Source organism: Geotrypetes seraphini, chromosome 3, assembly GCF_902459505.1.
Source record: "Geotrypetes seraphini chromosome 3, aGeoSer1.1, whole genome shotgun sequence".
Lineage (NCBI taxonomy): Eukaryota > Metazoa > Chordata > Amphibia > Gymnophiona > Dermophiidae > Geotrypetes > Geotrypetes seraphini.
In genome coordinates, this window is record NC_047086.1 from 279,889,602 (window position 1) to 279,907,243 (window position 17,642).

At 45.0% G+C, this 17,642-nt stretch overlaps 1 protein-coding gene across 5 annotated transcripts in view; it reads left to right on the plus strand.

The window, feature by feature from the left end:
• Nucleotides 1-17,642, plus strand: part of LOC117358015 (centromere protein J-like) — a 324,580-nt gene that overhangs the window by 77,787 nt on the left and 229,151 nt on the right. For all 5 annotated transcript variants that reach the window (XM_033939403.1, XM_033939405.1, XM_033939406.1 and 2 more), the window contains exon 6: nt 11,368-11,491. In XM_033939403.1, coding sequence (XP_033795294.1) covers nt 11,368-11,491 — 124 coding nt within the window. The remainder of the gene's footprint in view (nt 1-11,367; nt 11,492-17,642) is intronic.

The following is a 17,642-nucleotide window of genomic DNA, read 5'->3' on the forward strand; positions in this document are numbered from 1 at the left end:
CACCACTAAATTTCCCTCCTCTGAGTTTAAGCGGGTGCCCCCTTGTGACCGAGGGTCCCATGGGAAAGAATATGTCGTTTTCCGTCTCGACACGACCTGTGACGTATTTAAATGTCTCAATCATGTCACCCCTTTCCCTGCGCTCCTCTAGAGTATAGAGCTGCAATTTGCCCAGTCTTTCTTCGTATGAGAGACCCTTGAGTCCGGAGACCATTCTAGTGGCCATCCGCTGGACCGACTCGGCTCGAAGCACATCTTTACGGTAATGCGGCCTCCAGAATTGCACACAGTATTCCAGATGAGGTCTCACCAAGGATCTGTAAAGTGGCATGATGACTTCAGGTTTGCGGCTGACGAAGCTTCTCTTGATACATCCCATCATTTGCCTTGCCTTGGATGAGGCCTTCTCTACTTGTTTGGCAGCCTTCATGTCTGCACTGATGATAACTCCCAAGTCCCGTTCTTCTGAAGTCCTAGCTAGTGCTTCTCCATTCAAGGTGTATGTTCTGCATGGATTTCTACTGCCAAGATGCATGACCTTACACTTCTTAGCGTTGAAGCCCAGCTGCCATGTCGAGGACCAGTTTTCCAACGTGATCAGATCTTGCGTCATACTATCCAGATCTTGCGTCATACTATCCTTGAGATTGCTTTCACTTACTATATTACACAGTTTGGCGTCGTCAGCGAACAGTGTTACTTTACCCTGAAGCCCCCGGGTCAAGTCCCCTATGAATATGTTGAAAAGGGATGGTCCCAGGACTGATCCCTGCGGCACTCCGCTAGTCACCTCCGATGTCTCAGAGAGGGTGCCGTTGACCACCACTCTCTGAAGTCTTCCACTCAGCCAATCAGTGACCCATGCAGTTAGTTTCTCACCCAACCCCATCAATTTCATCTTGTTTAATAATCTGCGGTGCGGGACGCTGTCAAAAGCTTTACTGAAATCCAAGTACACTATGTCTAGAGACTCTCCCGAGTCTAGCTTTCCTGTCACCCAGTTAAAGAAGCTGATAAGATTGGATTGGCATGACCTGCCCCTAGTGAATCCATGTTGACAGGGATCCCTCAGATTTCCCTCATCCAATATTGTGTCTAATTTACCTTTAAGCAGGGTTTCCATGAGTTTACACACTATTGATGTGAGACTCACTGGCCTGTAATTCGCAGCCTCTGCTTTGCAGCCCTTTTTGTGCAGAGGAACAACGTTGGCTGTTTTCCAGTCTAGGGGGACTCTCCCCGTACCTAGGGAGAGATTGAAGAGCATGGCTAACGGTTTCGCCAGAACATCGCATAGCTCTCTGAGCACTCTTGGGTGCAAATTATCCGGTCCCATAGCTTTGTTCACCTTAAGTCTTGACAGTTCTCTGTAAACATCAGTTGGTGTGAACTCAAAATTCTGAAATGGGTCTTCCATGCTTTGCTTTGCTTCCAGCCGTGGCCCGTGCCCTGATGCCTCGCAGGTGAAGACTGAACAGAAGTAATCATTCAGTAGTTTGGCCTTATCAGAATCTGTATCCACATAGTTTCCTTCTGGCGTTCTAAGGCGTACTATCCCGTTTGTGTTCTTTTTCCTGTCGCTAATGTACCTGAAGAAGGATTTGTCCCCTTTCTTAATGTTCTTCGCTAGAGTTTCTTCCATTCGAAGTTTGGCCTCTCTGACTGCTGTTTTGACCGCTGCAGACTTTGTCCTGTATTCAATGTTTGCTTCTTTTTTTCCCGTGTGTTTGTATGAGAGAAATGCTTTTTTCTTTTCTTTGACGAGGTAAGAGACCTCTTTAGTGAACCATTGGGGTTTCTTTTTTCTTTGCTGTTTGGTTACCGATTTTATGTAGCGTTCAGTTGCCTCATGAAGGGTCAACTTCAAGGTTGACCACATAGCTTCCACATTATCAGTTACTTCTTGAACCTGCAGCGTCTGATGGACGAAATCTCCCATGCGTGCGAAGTCGGTGCCTCGGAAATTGAGTACCCTTGTTTTTGTTTGTGACCTGGGGAAGCCTTTCTTAAGGTTAAACCATACCATGTTATGGTCACTGGTGGCTAGCGTTTCTCCCACCGAGACCTCCGAGACGCTTTCCCCGTTCGTAAGTACCAGGTCCAGGATGGCCTGGGCCCTAGTGGGCTCTAGTACCATTTGTTTGAGCCGTACTCCCTTCATGGATGTTAATATCCTCCTGCTATCACAAGTTTTCGTTGAGAGTGTGTTCCAGTATACATCAGGCATGTTAAAGTCTCCCATCAGAACGACGTCCCCCCGTAAGGTGATATTCTCAATGTCTTCGATTAATTCTGCATCCTTGTCCTCCAATTGTCTTGGGGGTCTGTATACCACACCAAGGTACAGGCATTTTTCTCTGCCTCTGGCCAGGTTCACCCAGATGGATTCCCCAGTATACTTGACATCCGTGATCCTGGTTGTCTTGATGTTCTCTTTGATGTAAAGTGCAACCCCTCCTCCTAACTTACCCTCTCTGTCTTTTCGAAGCAGGTTGTATCCTGGCATAGTTATATCCCACCCATGAGAGTCTGTGAACCATGTTTCGGATATTGCTACTACGTCTAGGTCTGCATTAACTATTTCTGTTTCTAGTTCTAGAAATTTATTCCCTAGGCTGTGTGCGTTAACATACATAGCTCTCCACTCTTTCTGTCTGCTAGGCTCCTGTAGTGAGCCATCCATTTGAATTAAAGTGTCACCTAGTGATTGTTTTGCAATAAGGGTACTTACCTCAGACTTAGAAGCGGAGATTTGGTTCGCCCCATCAGGATTGTTACTTACTGCTCCGGTGTAAAAGTGGGTACCCATCCCCGACTTACCTAGTTTAAAGCCCTTCGAAGTAGGCGGGCTAGCCTGTGTCCGAAGACATTCTTACCTCTGTTGGTCAGGTGGAGTCCGTCTGGTCCCTGTAGTCCCTGTAGTGCCTCTCCGTGATTCAGGAATCCGAAGTTCATTTCCTGGCACCATCGTTGTAGCCACTTATTCGTCTTCAGGATACGTTCATCCCTGTCCTTTCCTTTGCCCCTAACTGGAAGAATTGAGGAGAATACTACCTGTGCTCCTGTCTGCTTTAGCCTCTTTCCCAGAGCTCCGAAGTCTCTAGCTATGTCCTCCAGGGAGTTCTTGGCAGTGTCGTTCGTCCCGACGTGAATGAGCATCATGGGGAAGTGGTCTTGGGGCCTGAGAAGTCTATCCAGACAGGTGGTCACATCTCGTATTCTGGCTCCGGGTAGACAGCAGACCTCCCTTGACTGCATATCCGGTCTGCATACTGGTCCCTCTGTGCCCCTCAACATGGAGTCCCCAATGACTATCACTCTTCGCTTATTTTGGGGGTGTCGATCCATTGTCCTTGGAGATGCGTGTTGTTCCTGTTCCATGTCCACATTGGTAGTTTCTTCCTGCAAGACCTGGAATCTGTTCTTCAAGGTCAGATGTGGAGTCGATGTGGAGCTGCCCTGGTGAGAGAAAGAGTGAGAAGGTGAAGAGATTGTAAATGGGGGGGGGGGGGGGTCTCCTACGTTTACCTGTGGAGGAGGTCACTAACTGCCAGGAGTCAGTGTCTCCATCCATCTCCTGAACAGCAACAGTTGATTTCTTTGTTGACGGCCCTGGTGTCATCATGGGAGATCCGTCACGAGCCCGTTCTGTGATTTGGGATAGCTCCTGCACTATCCCATCGATATATGCCTCATCCTCTCTAATGCCTCTCAGACGTTTCACCTCCTCCCTGAGGCTCCTTAGTTCCTGCATGATGTCATCATCTTGCTGGCCGACCTCCTCTGTCTGTGTAGAGGCCATAATGTACTGCCGTGTGATGGGCTCGGTTTGCACGGAGACGTCCCTTCCCGGTGCTTTGTCCTCCTCTGTCTGCGCGTAGGCTGAGGCCATCTCCCGGATCACCTCAGTGCAAGGGATGCCGACCTTGCTTGTAGGTTTCACACTTCTTGTCCGCCCTGCCATAACAAAACAAAAAGGGAGAGAGAGAGTTAATGCGATAGAGTAAATGAGGGAGAGTAAATGTGAGAGTATGAGAGTATAAGAGAGTATGGGGGTATGAGTGTGAGAGTATGAGAGATAGTATGAGAGATAGTAAGAGAATGTGTGAGGTTAGGGCTTCTGAGAGGTAAGGTTGAAATAAAGTTGAAAGTTAGGTGTTAGAGAGAACAGTAGGGTATCTGAAATGACGAATTTGCCCTAATGTGTCCTGGTGTCCCGGATTTGGCTCTTCTTTAGGCTCTTCGCAAAAGCGCTCTCGCTAAGGCGAGCGCCTTTGCCGCTCGCCTTCACCGCGCGCCGAACGGCTGCGCGCCGTTGGCTCGCCTCCTTTAAAGGAGGAGCCCGGTCGCAAGCTGCTGACGCTGTGGGGGTGGGCGGAGTTACTCTCGCCGCTGCCCCGAAGTTCTCTCCATGCGCTCCGGCGCTCCTAGCGCCTTACTCTGCCTCCCCGCCTGTTCGTCTCTCTCCTCCTCTCCTGCTAGCAGCGATCAGTGCTGCGCCCGTTGGCTCGCCTCCTTTAAAGGAGGAGCCCGGTCGCAAGCTGCTGACGCTGTGGGGGTGGGCGGAGTTACTCTCGCCGCTGTCCCGAAGTTCTCTCCACGCGCTCCGGCGCTCCTAGCGCCTTACTCTGCCTCCCTGCCTGTTCGCCTCTCTCCTCCTCTCCTGCTAGCAGCGATCATGTGATCATGTGAATGCGGCTCTCAAGATTCTGTGATTCTGAATGGAGACCGTGCATTCGGTCATTGCAGCAGTGGCACCAGGAGAGTTTCTTTCTTCTCTGGATTTCATGGAGGCATATTTGTACATTCCCATTTTTCTTGCCCACTGCAAATTTTTACGGTTTCATGTCCTGGAGCAGCGTTACCAGTTCTCAGCTCTGCTTTTGGGCTGGTGACAGTGCCCAGACCTTCACCGAGGTGATGGTGATAGTGGTGGATTACCTGCGAAAGATGAGTCTCCAGGTTCACCATTACTTAGACAACTGGCTGATCAGCGCACCTTCATTGGATGAAGGATGCCACACACTGGAATACCTGTGAGTTCTTTTCGACATGGTACAGGGCCGCGTCTATTTCCAGGAAGCCCGCAGTCAGAAACTGTGTGCCCAGATTTCTTACCTTCTACAGCAGCCGGCTCCTTCAGCATGGAATCCATGGTTGCAATGCTGGATGTCGTCCCTTGGGTGAGGACGCACATGTGTCCTCTTCAGCATGCTTTGCTCTCACACTGGGCTCCACACTGGGATGCCTTGCAAGCCCATCTACCTTGGACTCTGGAAGCCCAAGTGAGCATGAACTGGTGTCTTCTCCCGCAGTCGCTCTGCAGGGGTATACCGCTACACATTTCCTCCTGGACTGTGGTGATGACAGATGACAGCCTTTGGGGTGGGGAGCACAGTACAATCGTTTGTCATGTTCAAGCGTGTTGGACACACTCTCAGTGGAAGTGGTCAGTCAACCAAGAACTCAGAGCCATTCGACTAGTCCTGACAAGTTTGCAGAAAACCCTGGAGGGCCATGCGGTCTGGGTCTTCTTCGACAATGCGACAGCAGTGGCCTACATCAATCACCAGGGAGAGACCAAGAGCATTACTCTGGCTCAGGAAGCCCGTCTGCTGTTTCTCTGGGCAGAGCATCATCTCCTAGCCCTGACGGCAGCTCATGTGGTGGTAGTAGACAACATTCAAGTCGATTTCCTCAGCAGACAAACTTTGGATACCGGGCGATTAGGTCTTGTCCCCGGAGGCATTCTAAGTGATAGTGGGCACTGGGGGTGACCCTGCTTTGACCTCGTGGCTACAGCAAGAAACAAGAAAGCGGATTGCTTTTTCAGTCAAAGATCCGAGCCCAGAAGTGAGGGGCTCAATGCCCTGGTTCGGCCGTGGCCTCAGGAGATTCTCCTGAATGTGTTTCCTCCTTGGCTGATGATCAGCTGGGTCCTTCGGAAGATTGCGGCTCATCTGGGCCACGTCATTCTGGTGACTCCAGATTGGCCTCACAGACCATGGTACGTAGATCTGATTCACTTGTGCAGAAGTCACAGCCTTCACCTGAGTGCCTGTCCGAACCTTCTCATGGAAGATCTCAGTCACTTTGCTCTTAGAGCATGGTTCTTGAGCGTGCAACCTTAGAGCATACAGGATATTCTAAGATCTTAAAAGTCATCCATGGTGTTGACCTATGCTAAGATGTGGAAGGCCTTCCAACACTGGTGTGCCCTTATTTGTCTCAGATCTCCCAGATTCTTGCCTTTCTTCAGGCTGGTTTGGATAAAGGCTTCACTGTGTCTTCTCTTCAGGTCAAGGTGGCTGGGCTCTCCTATTTTAGATCCCAGGAGCGTTGGTCCTCCTTGGCGTCTCATCCTGATGTTGCAAGATTCATGACGGGGGCTCTTCATGTCTGACCACCAGATAGGCACCCTTTTCCTTCCTGGGACCTTAACTTGGTGTTGTCTAGTCTTACTAAGACTCATTTTTGAGCCTCTTTGAGATACTTCTCTCTTGGACTTGATGCTCAAGACCGTTTTCTTGGTGGCTATTATTTAAGCACGTTGGGTATCAGAACTGCAGGCTTTGTCTTGCAGAAACCCTTTCCTTCGCACTTCAGAGATGGAGGTTTCTCTTCGGATGGTTCCTTCCTTCCTACCTAAGGTTATTTCAGCCTTCCATGTTAATCAGGATGTGTGTTTGCCTTCCTTTCAATCAACAGGTTCCAAGTCACATGACTGCCTGTTAAAGAAACTGGATGTGCACAGAGTTCTGCATTATTTGGAAGTCACCAACAAATTTAGTCTCTCTGACCATCTATTTGTGCTGACGCATTTCGCTAAGCAGGGTGCTCCTGCTTCCAAAACCACGATTTCCAGGTGGATCTGTAGAGCCATTTCGTCAGCCTACATTCTTTCATGGAAACATCTCCTGTTCCTGTTAAGGCACATTCTACCAGGAGTGTGGTTTCTTTGTGGGCTGAAGCTAGATATGTCTTTTCTGAGGAGATTTGTAGAGCAGCCACGTGGTCTTCTCTGCACACTTTTGCCAAGTTCCACAGAGTGGACGTGGCAGCTAAACAAAACTCCACTTTTGGGTTCTCGGTCTTAAGGTTCAGTGCAGCATGCCCACCCTAGTTTTTTTGGGGACTGCTTTTATATGTCCCTACTGTCTAGAATGTCTCAACTGTTGAAGTGGAAAAAGAGATTATGTACTTACTTTGATAAGCTCTTTTCCAGTAGATAGGTGAGAAATTCTAGACTTTTGCCCTGTCATTACTGCGCCTGCTTACAGTTTTCAGTCTGTTTATGCTTCTCCAAGCAGTTTCTTGGATGCCTGTTAGCACTTGGGGGCTGGGAAGAAGTGGTATATATGTTGCCATTTATTGGGGAGTAGTTTCTGAGCTCCTTTGAAGCTTCTGTTGGCAGTTAATGGTACTGTTATGTTATTGTTTGAGCAGAACCAATTATTTGTGCCTGTTGCTTCAGGTGCCTCTACTTCACGTGTATTGGGTGTCTCCATGCTTGGGTAATTTAGAGAGAGCTAAGCAGCCATAAAAAAATACTTCGACGACACCTCTTTTCGTCTGTTAGTACAATCCTCTATTCTCAGCATCCTGGACTACTGCAACATCATTTATCTGGGCTCCTTGAAGAAAATCATCAGGAGACTGAAACTGATTCAGAACACCGCCATCCGCCTCATTTTTGGCTTGAACAAATGGGAACACGTCACCCCCTTCTACCATAAATTGCACTGGTTACCATTTGAATCCAGAGTCCTGTTCAAGTTCTCATGCTTCTGCTACAAAACAGTATTTGGTATGTCACCAAGATACCTCAACCCACACTCCAATTTAAACTACAACAATAAGAGCTCCCGCATAATTCACCTATTCGCCTTCCCCTCACTAAAATTATGTCATTTCAAAAGGTTCCTTGACAAAACCTTCTCCTTCCAGGCAGCTAAACTGAACCCATGGCTAGCCCAAATTGTGCTCAATGCCCCCGCCTACCTTGACTTCAGAAAACAACTCAAAACACACTTATTCCACAGACTGAACTCTTAATACACTTTACTTCTACTATCTTTCACCACCATCCACAAATGGCCAGGAATCTCTTCCCACTCCTTTTTTATTGTACATTCCAAACCTGTTAACTTCAAAGACTTCATTGTTTGTACCTCTGATTAACTGATGTGAACCGCTTAGAACTCCCTGGGTATGGCGGAATACAAAATAAATTATTATTATTATTATTATAGAGGCAGAGTGAAAAATCCGGAGTGGATTCCTTCTGCACTATTCAGCTAAAGCAGGGATCTCAAAGTCCCTCCTTGAGGGCCGCAATCCATTCGGGTTTTCAGGATTTCCCCAATGAATATGCATTGAAAGCAGTGCATGCACATAGATCTCATGCATATTCATTGGGGAAGTCCTGAAAGCCCGACTGGATTGTGGCCCTCAAGGAGGGACTTTGAGACCCCCTGAGCTAAAGGGAAATAACCTTACTGTCTAGAATGTCTCACCTATCTACTGGAAAAGAGCTTACCAGGGTAAGTACATAATCTCTTTATTGTGATGGTACTTTTTCTGCCCCAGGGGTGCATACTCTGCTATTTGTGTCCCTCCTTCCCCAACCTCCTCTGGGGAGTTGTTCTGTGCTTTCAGCCACCTTGACTTGCTATTGGGAGGGGTTCTTTGAGTGCACCCTAGGGACAGAAGGAAGCAGCCATCAAAAAAGAAAGGGATGTAAGTCCACTTTACTATTATTGACTTCCTGGTCTCTTTTCTGGAGCCTGTGGCTACCAGAGACAAGGAGTGGACCAAGAGACAGCACTTATTAGGAAAAACAGGATGTAGATGATTTGATTTCAGAGGATTTTTGACACCCCTGGATGAGCTAGAGGGTAGGAGCTCAGAGGTACCTCTAGGTGAAGACCCTCCTGTAGTTTCCCTCCATTACTGAAATTCTACAGGTGCTTTATTTGTCAGATGAGGTGCCTCCGGTAACCAAAAAATGCGATCCACTTTTGAAGGGATCAGGAAGGCTGAGAGAACCTTCCTGTTTAATGAAGACCTCAAAGGGCTCGTTGAGGCTGAATGGCAATCCCCTGTTGCAGCCCAAAGAACTGGCAGAGCTATGGCTCACCTTTATCAGCTTTCTTTGATAGAACTGGAAAGTTTCAAGTTATCAAAGGTGAATATGCAGGTCACAGCTGTCACCAAGAACATGGCAGTTTTCGTTGAAGGAGGAACAATGTTAAAGGATCCTTAGGATTCAAGAATGGAAGCCCTCCTGATGAGATCCTTTGCAAATAGCAATCTGTGCAGGTGATGTGGCTTAAATCTATTTTTGCTGGCAGAAAGACTATTGGATTCCCCGGGGGAAACCATGGAACTAATTTCTGAGGATTTCATAAACTTGGGTTTACATACAACCTTTTGACAGATACCATGTATGATTTGGTTAGGGCTTCAGCAAAGAACTTGACCTTGGCAGTAGTGGAGAGGTATATATTATAGCTAAGGAATTGATCTACATTTCAAAGGCATGTCCGAGTCCACTGCCCTTTAGGGGTAAGTTACTTATTGGTGAAAATTAGAAGAAGCTGGGGAAGAATTGAAAGTTCCTAGATTTCCTTATGATAGATCTTGCTTAAAAACCCGCTCTATAACCAAAGGGCATTTTAGGGTCACAAGAGGTTACTGTCTGGGCAGGTCAAGTAGAGCTCAGTGAGAGAGGTTTCAGAGTAGAAGTGCTTTCTTCAGTCATTTTGACGGGGTTGTCATGGAAGCAAAGAGTGTCTGGAGCACCCTAGACCTCCCAATAAAGATGTTTGGGCCCATTTTCTGATAATTTGTATAGGGGCAGGTTGCAGCTGTTTCATCAAAGATGGGCCCAAATTACCTCAGATCAGTGGATCCTGGATGTTCTCAGACTAGGCTATGCTCTCAAATTCTCTTACCCTCTTCCCAATGCTTTTCTTTTATCACCTTGCAAGTCCCCCCTCAAAGTTTTAGCTGTGAGTCAGATTTCAGACAGGCTTTTCATGTTTGAAGCAGTGGTTCCAATTCCTCAAGTAGAGAGAAGTTCTAGCAGGTATTAATATCCTTTATTATACTCTAGAAAGAGGGTTTTCATTGGCTAATTTTAGATTTGAAAAAGGTCAGCATGGTTCTGAAGGTTTCATCCTTTCATATGGCAGCATTGCAGTCAGTCAGTGTCAGTTGTTCAAGGGAGTTATTAACGTTTCTGGACTTGTCAGAGGCATTCTTATTTGTCCAGATCACCAGAGGTTCTTACTTGGCTTTTTCAGCAGGTCTGTGGCACTTAACTAGACTGAAATCAGGCTTTGGGCAATTGCCATATAAAGTGTTTGTCTATCCTCTGAATGTCTGCCCTAACTATTCAAAATTTCTAGTTCCTTTCTATGTGGGTTTTTTTTTAGTTTGTAAACCACTTTGTGCTGTTTTGTCAGTTAAGGCAATATAGTAAGTACCTGATAAATAAATAAATTACAACAGTTCAGGCTTATCCATGGTCATTTGTCAAGCATTAATGATTGGATGTTCAAACAAGATAGGAGACATCATTTGCAGCTTCAGTTTTAGCTCAGTTTGGCTGTTTCCCACCCTTATTGAGTATTACTTTTGTACTTCCTACTCACCAGGAATGGTCTGGAGAGATAAGATCTAATATTTGTTTCCTCTGTCTCTACAGACCATTCCTGAACCCAGCAGAATCTGGGGAGTCATTTTTTTCATGTGATGCTGCTCTGTATTTGTGTATAGAGCCTTTACTGAGATGTGTTCTTCTAGGGAATCTAAACTCTGCAAGGCAGTGCACTACTTTATTCTATGTCAGAACAATTGACTTTCTGATGGCTGTTTCCTTTTTTTCTCCTGGGTTATTTAGGGATCAGTTGTTCTATTTTTTTCTGTTGTGTTGCTTTGTCATTAAGAATACTGAGGGCTCTGGGCTGTACAGGCGTTTATATTATGAGATTGCTCAGTAGTTCTCAGTCTCCCACTGGCTTGTAAGAGGGCATGGTCTGGAAAAACTCAAGAAGCGGAATTAGCAGGTAAGATCTAATTTCTCTTTACTAGACAATTATGCATAATTATGTAGTCTTTTATCATGTTATCACTTTCAGCCAAGTACTATTTGGTTCTCGTAGTTCATCCATGCTGCTTTAACACTTCTGTATACCAGTTCTACCCAAACCCACATGACTGCTATCTAAACCAATAGCTAAGTTCTTTCCATGATACTGTATCAAAAAATATGTAGTAGAATGTTATTTTATGGTTTACCCATTTGTTTGCATTAAAGTTGGAACCCTCTCTCAACTCATAATAATTTTATTAATTTCCTAGACCAATCAGGCCAGGGATTGGTGAAAGGCAGAGAACATTTGAAGAATTTGTTGAAGAACAACTTAGGGTGGATTCTGAAATTGTAGAAAAAATACAGTCTCAACAGCTAGAAGAGCAGCAGAAGGTACAGCACTATTGTAGCACGATTCAAAATATTTGTGGGTTCTGATGTACTTTGTGAATTTAAATTCAAATATGCAATGTATTGTTATTTTGTGCAAAAGTGCATATTCTCAGCATTATCTAATTTGAAAAGAGCTACTCTCTTCTCCCTTGAACAGAGGAGATTGAGAGGGGACATGACTGAAACATTCAAGGTACTGAAGGGAATAGACTTGGTGGAAAAGGACAGGTTGTTCACTCTCTCCAAGGTAGGGAGAACAAGAGAGCACTCTCTAAAATTGAAAGGGGATAGATTCCGTACGAATGTAAGGAAGTTCTTCTTCACCCAGAGAGTGGTGGAAAACTGGAACGCTCTTCCAGAGTATGTCATAGGGGAAAACACCCTCCATGGATTCAAGACCAAGTTAGACAAGTTCTTGCTGAACTGGAACGTATGCAGGTAGGGATAGACTCAGGGCGCTGGTCTTTGACCAGAGGGCCGCCGTGTGAGTGGACTGCTGGGCATGATGGACCACTGATCTGACCTAGCAGCGGCAATTCTTATGTTTTTATGTTATAAACAAAAACAGGATGAATCATGATTGTTGCAGTTGTCTGGGTCTCACTACATCTGGGTAGGTAGAACCAACGTTTCAGCCATCATGCTATGGCTTTCTTCGGGATGTGCTAAAACATCGGTTCTATCTACCCAGACGTAGCGAGACCCAGAAAACTGCAATCGTAATGCCAGCTGTGGAAGCCTAAGAGAACACAGGATGAATCAGTCACATAGGTGAGTTTGCATTGCTTGATGGCACTGAGAATGAAAAATTTACTAGAACAGACAGTACTAGAAGACCTTTCTGCTTATATGAATGCAGATAGTACCACATAGTCACATGGTATTAAGTTTCTTAGTCAGTCTTTTTCTGTGGAAGGCGATAAGAGGAATTTCCAGAATCAGACCTGCCAAGTCTCCTGCTTTTGTGGGTCTTCTCTCACCTAATGAGCTGTAATCTTCCACTGAGTTGCGTCCCTGTACCATGGCAGCAGGAAAGGCCAGATGAGAACTTTGCCTGCTTGATATTGCCTCCTGTAAGAGAAGACTCTCGCCTTGCCTGTTTGCCTGGTTCTTGCTCTAAACTGTCTGCTCTGACAACATCTTGCTCCATCCCCGCCGGACTAGTGCTGACCATGCCCACTGGTGATATCATCGGTGGCTCTAAAATCAGAAGCTGGGAGAGCACGCCAGAGGCGTAGTACGCTGGAGCTGCTGTGTCGACACAGTCGTGTTGACAAAGGAGCGCAACTAAGGAGCTTCTTAGTTCGCTCCTTTGTTCGAGCCTCGGTGAGAGTCTTGTTTTGCTATTGTTAAGTGTGTTGATAATGAGCTCAATCTCGGTGATTTGTGGTGATCTGGAGGGTATAAGGGAGGGGGATATAACAGAGGTCGAGTTTGTGAGTTGTGAGAATAAAACTGGTGTGCGGCTGGGTCTTCTAAATGTCCGGTCTTTAAAAACAAAGACGGTGGTTGTGTATGATTTGCTTGAGCGGTATGGTTTGGAGTTGTTAGGTGTGACTGAGTCGTGGCTTGAAGATTCAGATATGGTTGTGGTGAATGAATGTTGTCCACCTGCGTATGAGTGGGACTGGACTGGCAGGGGGTACCGTAGGGGAGGTGGGGTGGTTCTGTTTTATAGGAGACATCTTGCTTTAGTTCTGGTTCATCAGAGTTCAGTTGATGACATGGATATTTTGATAATGAAGAATGCAGATGCGGCCTTCTGTTTGGTATACAGTCCACCAGGAGTGTTTCTGCGGGATAGTTCAGGTTTTCTGAAATTTTTTGTCATTATTTATTTATTATTTTTTAATGAATCAAACAAGCATAATCAACACACTTGCATACAGATTCACAAAATTAAATGGGTGATTTAAAGCAGGGAAATAATCCCTCCCATAAGAAAAAAAAGAAAATTATTATTATTTAGTCCACAAATTATATAGAGTCAAGAAATAGAAAAGAAAAGAGACAATCTCATTTACCATAGGAGCATTCTAAGAGGACACTGTCAGCAGCCAGTTCGCGTTATTCTTTTGGAATAGGAACAGAACCAATTATGATCTCCAGGTTTTCTGAATTTATTGTTGGGGTTAGATTTAGATCTTGGTCTTGTGGTGATTTGTGGGGATTTTAATACTCCTAAACAAACTGACTCTATACGAGGAGGCATGTTCTTGGATGCAATGGAGGGTTTAGGTTTTACGCAATGGGTGGATGTTCCTACCCATATTGCGGGTAATATGTTAGATCTGATTTTTACTCCGCGGGAGTTAATAAAGGTTAGCAGTTTGCAAGTTGAGTTTCAGCCTTGGACCGATCATGTTCTTGTAATGGTTGATATGGAGCTTGATTGGAGATATTGTGGGCGAACCAAAAAGGTGAGAGCTGTGAAGCATGTTAGACCACATATTGATGAGGTTGCCTTATGGCAGGAATTTGAACCATGTTTGAGCAAGCTTGAAATGAGCAATTCCAAGGCTGCGTTGGATGACTGGACAGACTAGACAGACTGCAGTGGAAATGGGGCATGTCTAATCCCTAATCCCAATTCTCTGTAGCAATTCACTCTACTATTCAATTCCTCTGGAAATGGCTAGATAACTTCTTTTGTATTCTGCCTTGAACTGCAAGGTATTGGCAGAATAGAAATCACTAATGTAATGTAATGTAATTATAACGCCCATACATGAGATAGTAGTATGGGATAGACATAAAAATAAGCAGTGGTGGACCCATGAGTTGAGGGACTTTCGTAGAGAACTGAGGAAGCTAGAACGAGAATGGCAGAGTGTTAGATCTGAGGATGTGAGAGAGAGATATCAACTGAAGTTGACAGAATTTAGGACTATGGAACAATCAGCGCGACAAAGGTTTTTCTGTGAAAAAATAAAAAAGGGTAGTCAACCACCTGTGTGAGTTATTCAGGGTGGTTAATCAGTTAAGTGTGAATGCTGCTGTGGAAAATCTGCCTTGTCCTTTTTCTGCTGATGAACTCTGTTCTTTTAAGAAAGGTTGCGCTGATTGTGCAGACAATACCTGCAAATACAGCAGTTTGGAGGGTGGATTTTGGGGTGGTCAGAAGGTAGGATACGTTTAAACAGGTAGAGTTTGCGACTGTTGGTGAGATCATAGGTGCTTGTCATCCAACGATTTCCGCTGGTGCCATATGTCCTGTACAAATGTTGAGGAGTTTGGGGAGCAGGATTGTACTGAGTGTGACACTAATGAACGTGATGTTGCAAGAGGGTGAGGTATCGGAGGTGTTGAAATTTGCGACTATAAAACCTTTAGTAAAAGATAAGAAACTTGGAAATAATGTGATCAGTAATTTCCCTCCTGTAGCATCACTGCCCTTTTTGGGAAAGGTTCTGGAGAGACTTGTGTATTTGCAGCTGGATCAGTATCTTCTGGACCGTGGAATTTTAGATGACTGCCAGTACCCTACTGGTGTCATTGCTGGATGAAGTACGAAGTGGTCTGGACAATGGAAAAGAGTATCTGGCAATATTTCTCGATGTGTTGGCTGCATTTGACACGTTGGATCATGCTATTTTACTTGATAGACTGAAAGATTGTGGAATTTGAGGAATAGTTTTAAAATGGTTCTCCGCCTTCTTGCAGAATAGGCAGCAAGAGGTTTTAGTGGATGGTGTATTGTCCCACTGGCAGAAAGTTACGACGAGTGTCCCACAGGGCTTAGCCCTGTCAGCTGTTTTGTTTAGTCTTTATCTCATCCCCCTCTAGACTGCTGCAGTCCGCGCAGGTCTTGTATCGGCTTTATGCGGATGATGTTTAGTTTATGCTCCCCATTGATGGGGACTTTGGAAAAGCAGTTCAGCGGCTGCAGAGGGTGATGACAGAGATTAATAGTTGGATGAATTGTAACAGATTGAAATTGAGTGTTCAGAAAATGAAGATTATATGCTTTATTCATTCACTGGGATATGCTCTTCCTGCTAAAATTGACCTATTAAACACTACCGTTGCAATATCCATGGAGATAAAATATTTAGGGCTTTTACTAGATTCTTGCCTGATGTTCAAGGGGCATGTATGTCAGTGGTAAAAAAGGTATTTTTTAAATTGCATCTGTTGAGCAGTTTGCCCATATTTGTCAGCCTCTATGTTTAGGACTGTCTTGCAGAGTGTGGTGTTATCATGCCTAGACTACTACAATTTGGTGCTTTTAGGTATACCTGCATCAGCACTGAGTGCGCTGCGGGTAGCCCAGAACGTGATTGTTCAAACTCTGTTTCGATTACGACAGAGTGGTCATGTGACAGAATACTATATATCTTTATATTGATTAAAATTAGAGCATCAAATCCTTTATAAATTATTGGTCATGGTGCATCTCTGTATACACAATAAGGTACTGAAGCATTTGATGGATAGCATTCTGCCATATGAACCACAGCGCATGTTGTGCTCAGTGTCTCATGATGACCTTTATATTCCGACAGTGAAACAGCTGTGGCTAGCTATGGCTAGCTGTGGCTAGCATGTTTTCATGTGTGGGTCCTCAGGAGTGGAATAAGCTTCCGGGATATTTACAACAACAAACAAGTTTGAGTAGTTTTAAGAAAATATTGAAGAAGCACCTCTTCTGTAAGATGAAATATTTGACTTGATCTATAGTTTTTTGATGCAAGGCGCTGGTAACCTCTTTGTAATTTCAGGAGGCTTTACATTATGTTCTATTTGTTATAATGTATATAAAAACATAAGAAGTTGCCTCCACTGGGTCATACCAGAGGTCCATCGCTTCCAGCAATCTGCTCCCGCGGCAGCCCATCAGGTCCATGACCTGTAAGGCGACCGGTGTCTAAGCCCTTTTAATCCCCTTGTCCTTCCCTCTAAGCCCTTTCATAACTTATCTCTACCTCTATCTGTATCCTTCAACCCCCGTGTCCTTCAGGAATTTATCCAATCCTTCCTTGAAGCCCAGTAGGGTACTCTGTCTTTTTCTGTATATATTCTATTCTATTGTGACCCGCCTTGGGAAAGGCGGGGTATAAATAAATAAATACAAATACAAATAATAAGCAGAGAGTAAACAAAAAGAAAACCCAGTAAGCTCTTCTCCATCCATTTGCAATTCTTACCTTTTCAATGGACATTTTTATACCAATAGTTGTGGGAAACAACTGAACATTTGGACACTCATGTATGCATGGGAAGGACACCTCACATCTGATTGACTGAACAAGATCTGAATGAGCTAGAGGGGGCAGTTCCAAACTGGCAGCCTTTGGTGAATTAAACCAATGTGTCAATATTGTCCTGATGTCCTGAGAGAACACCTATTACAGGAAAGCAACTCTGCTACCAATTTTTAGAAACATGATGGCAGATAAAGGCCAAATGGCCCATCCAGTCTACCCATCCGCAGTAACATTTATCTCTTTCTCTTTCAAAGAGATCCCACATGCCTATCCCACACTTTTTTGAATTTTATTTCTGTATTATTACCTTCCTATGTAGGGTATGTTTTGCTTTGAATTGGGATTAGACACTATTAGCTGTTTTATATTTGCTTCATGGATGAAGATGTGTGGGGGAGTGTTTGGGTGGGTGCGTTTGTTATGTTGAGTCAGGACCTTGTGTGGATCCGTTCTCTGTTTCCCTCCTTGCAGTGTTGGAGGGGAGTTTGGGATGGTGTGTTTTTTGGAATTTTTTATTTTATTTTTATTTATTCAATTTTATATACCATTCTCCCAGGAGAGCTCAGAACGGTTTACATTAATTTATTCAGGTACTCATGTATTGTTCCCTGTCTGTCCCGGCGGGCTCACAATCTATCTAATGTACCTGGGGAAATGGGGGGGGGGGATTAAGTAACTTGCCCAGGGTCACAAGGAGCAGTATGGGTTTGAACCCATCTTGACACAATCCTAGACGAGGAAAACCTACGTGATCCCCACCAGCACGGATTCACCCAGGGCAGATCCTGCCAATCTAACCTGATTAGTTTTTTTGACTGGGTTACTAGGCAGCTAGATGCCGGAGAGTCACTGGATGTGGTGTATTTGGATTCAGTAAAGCTTTTGATAGCGTCCCACACCGAAGGTTATTGAACAAACTGAAATCAATAGGATTAGGGAACACT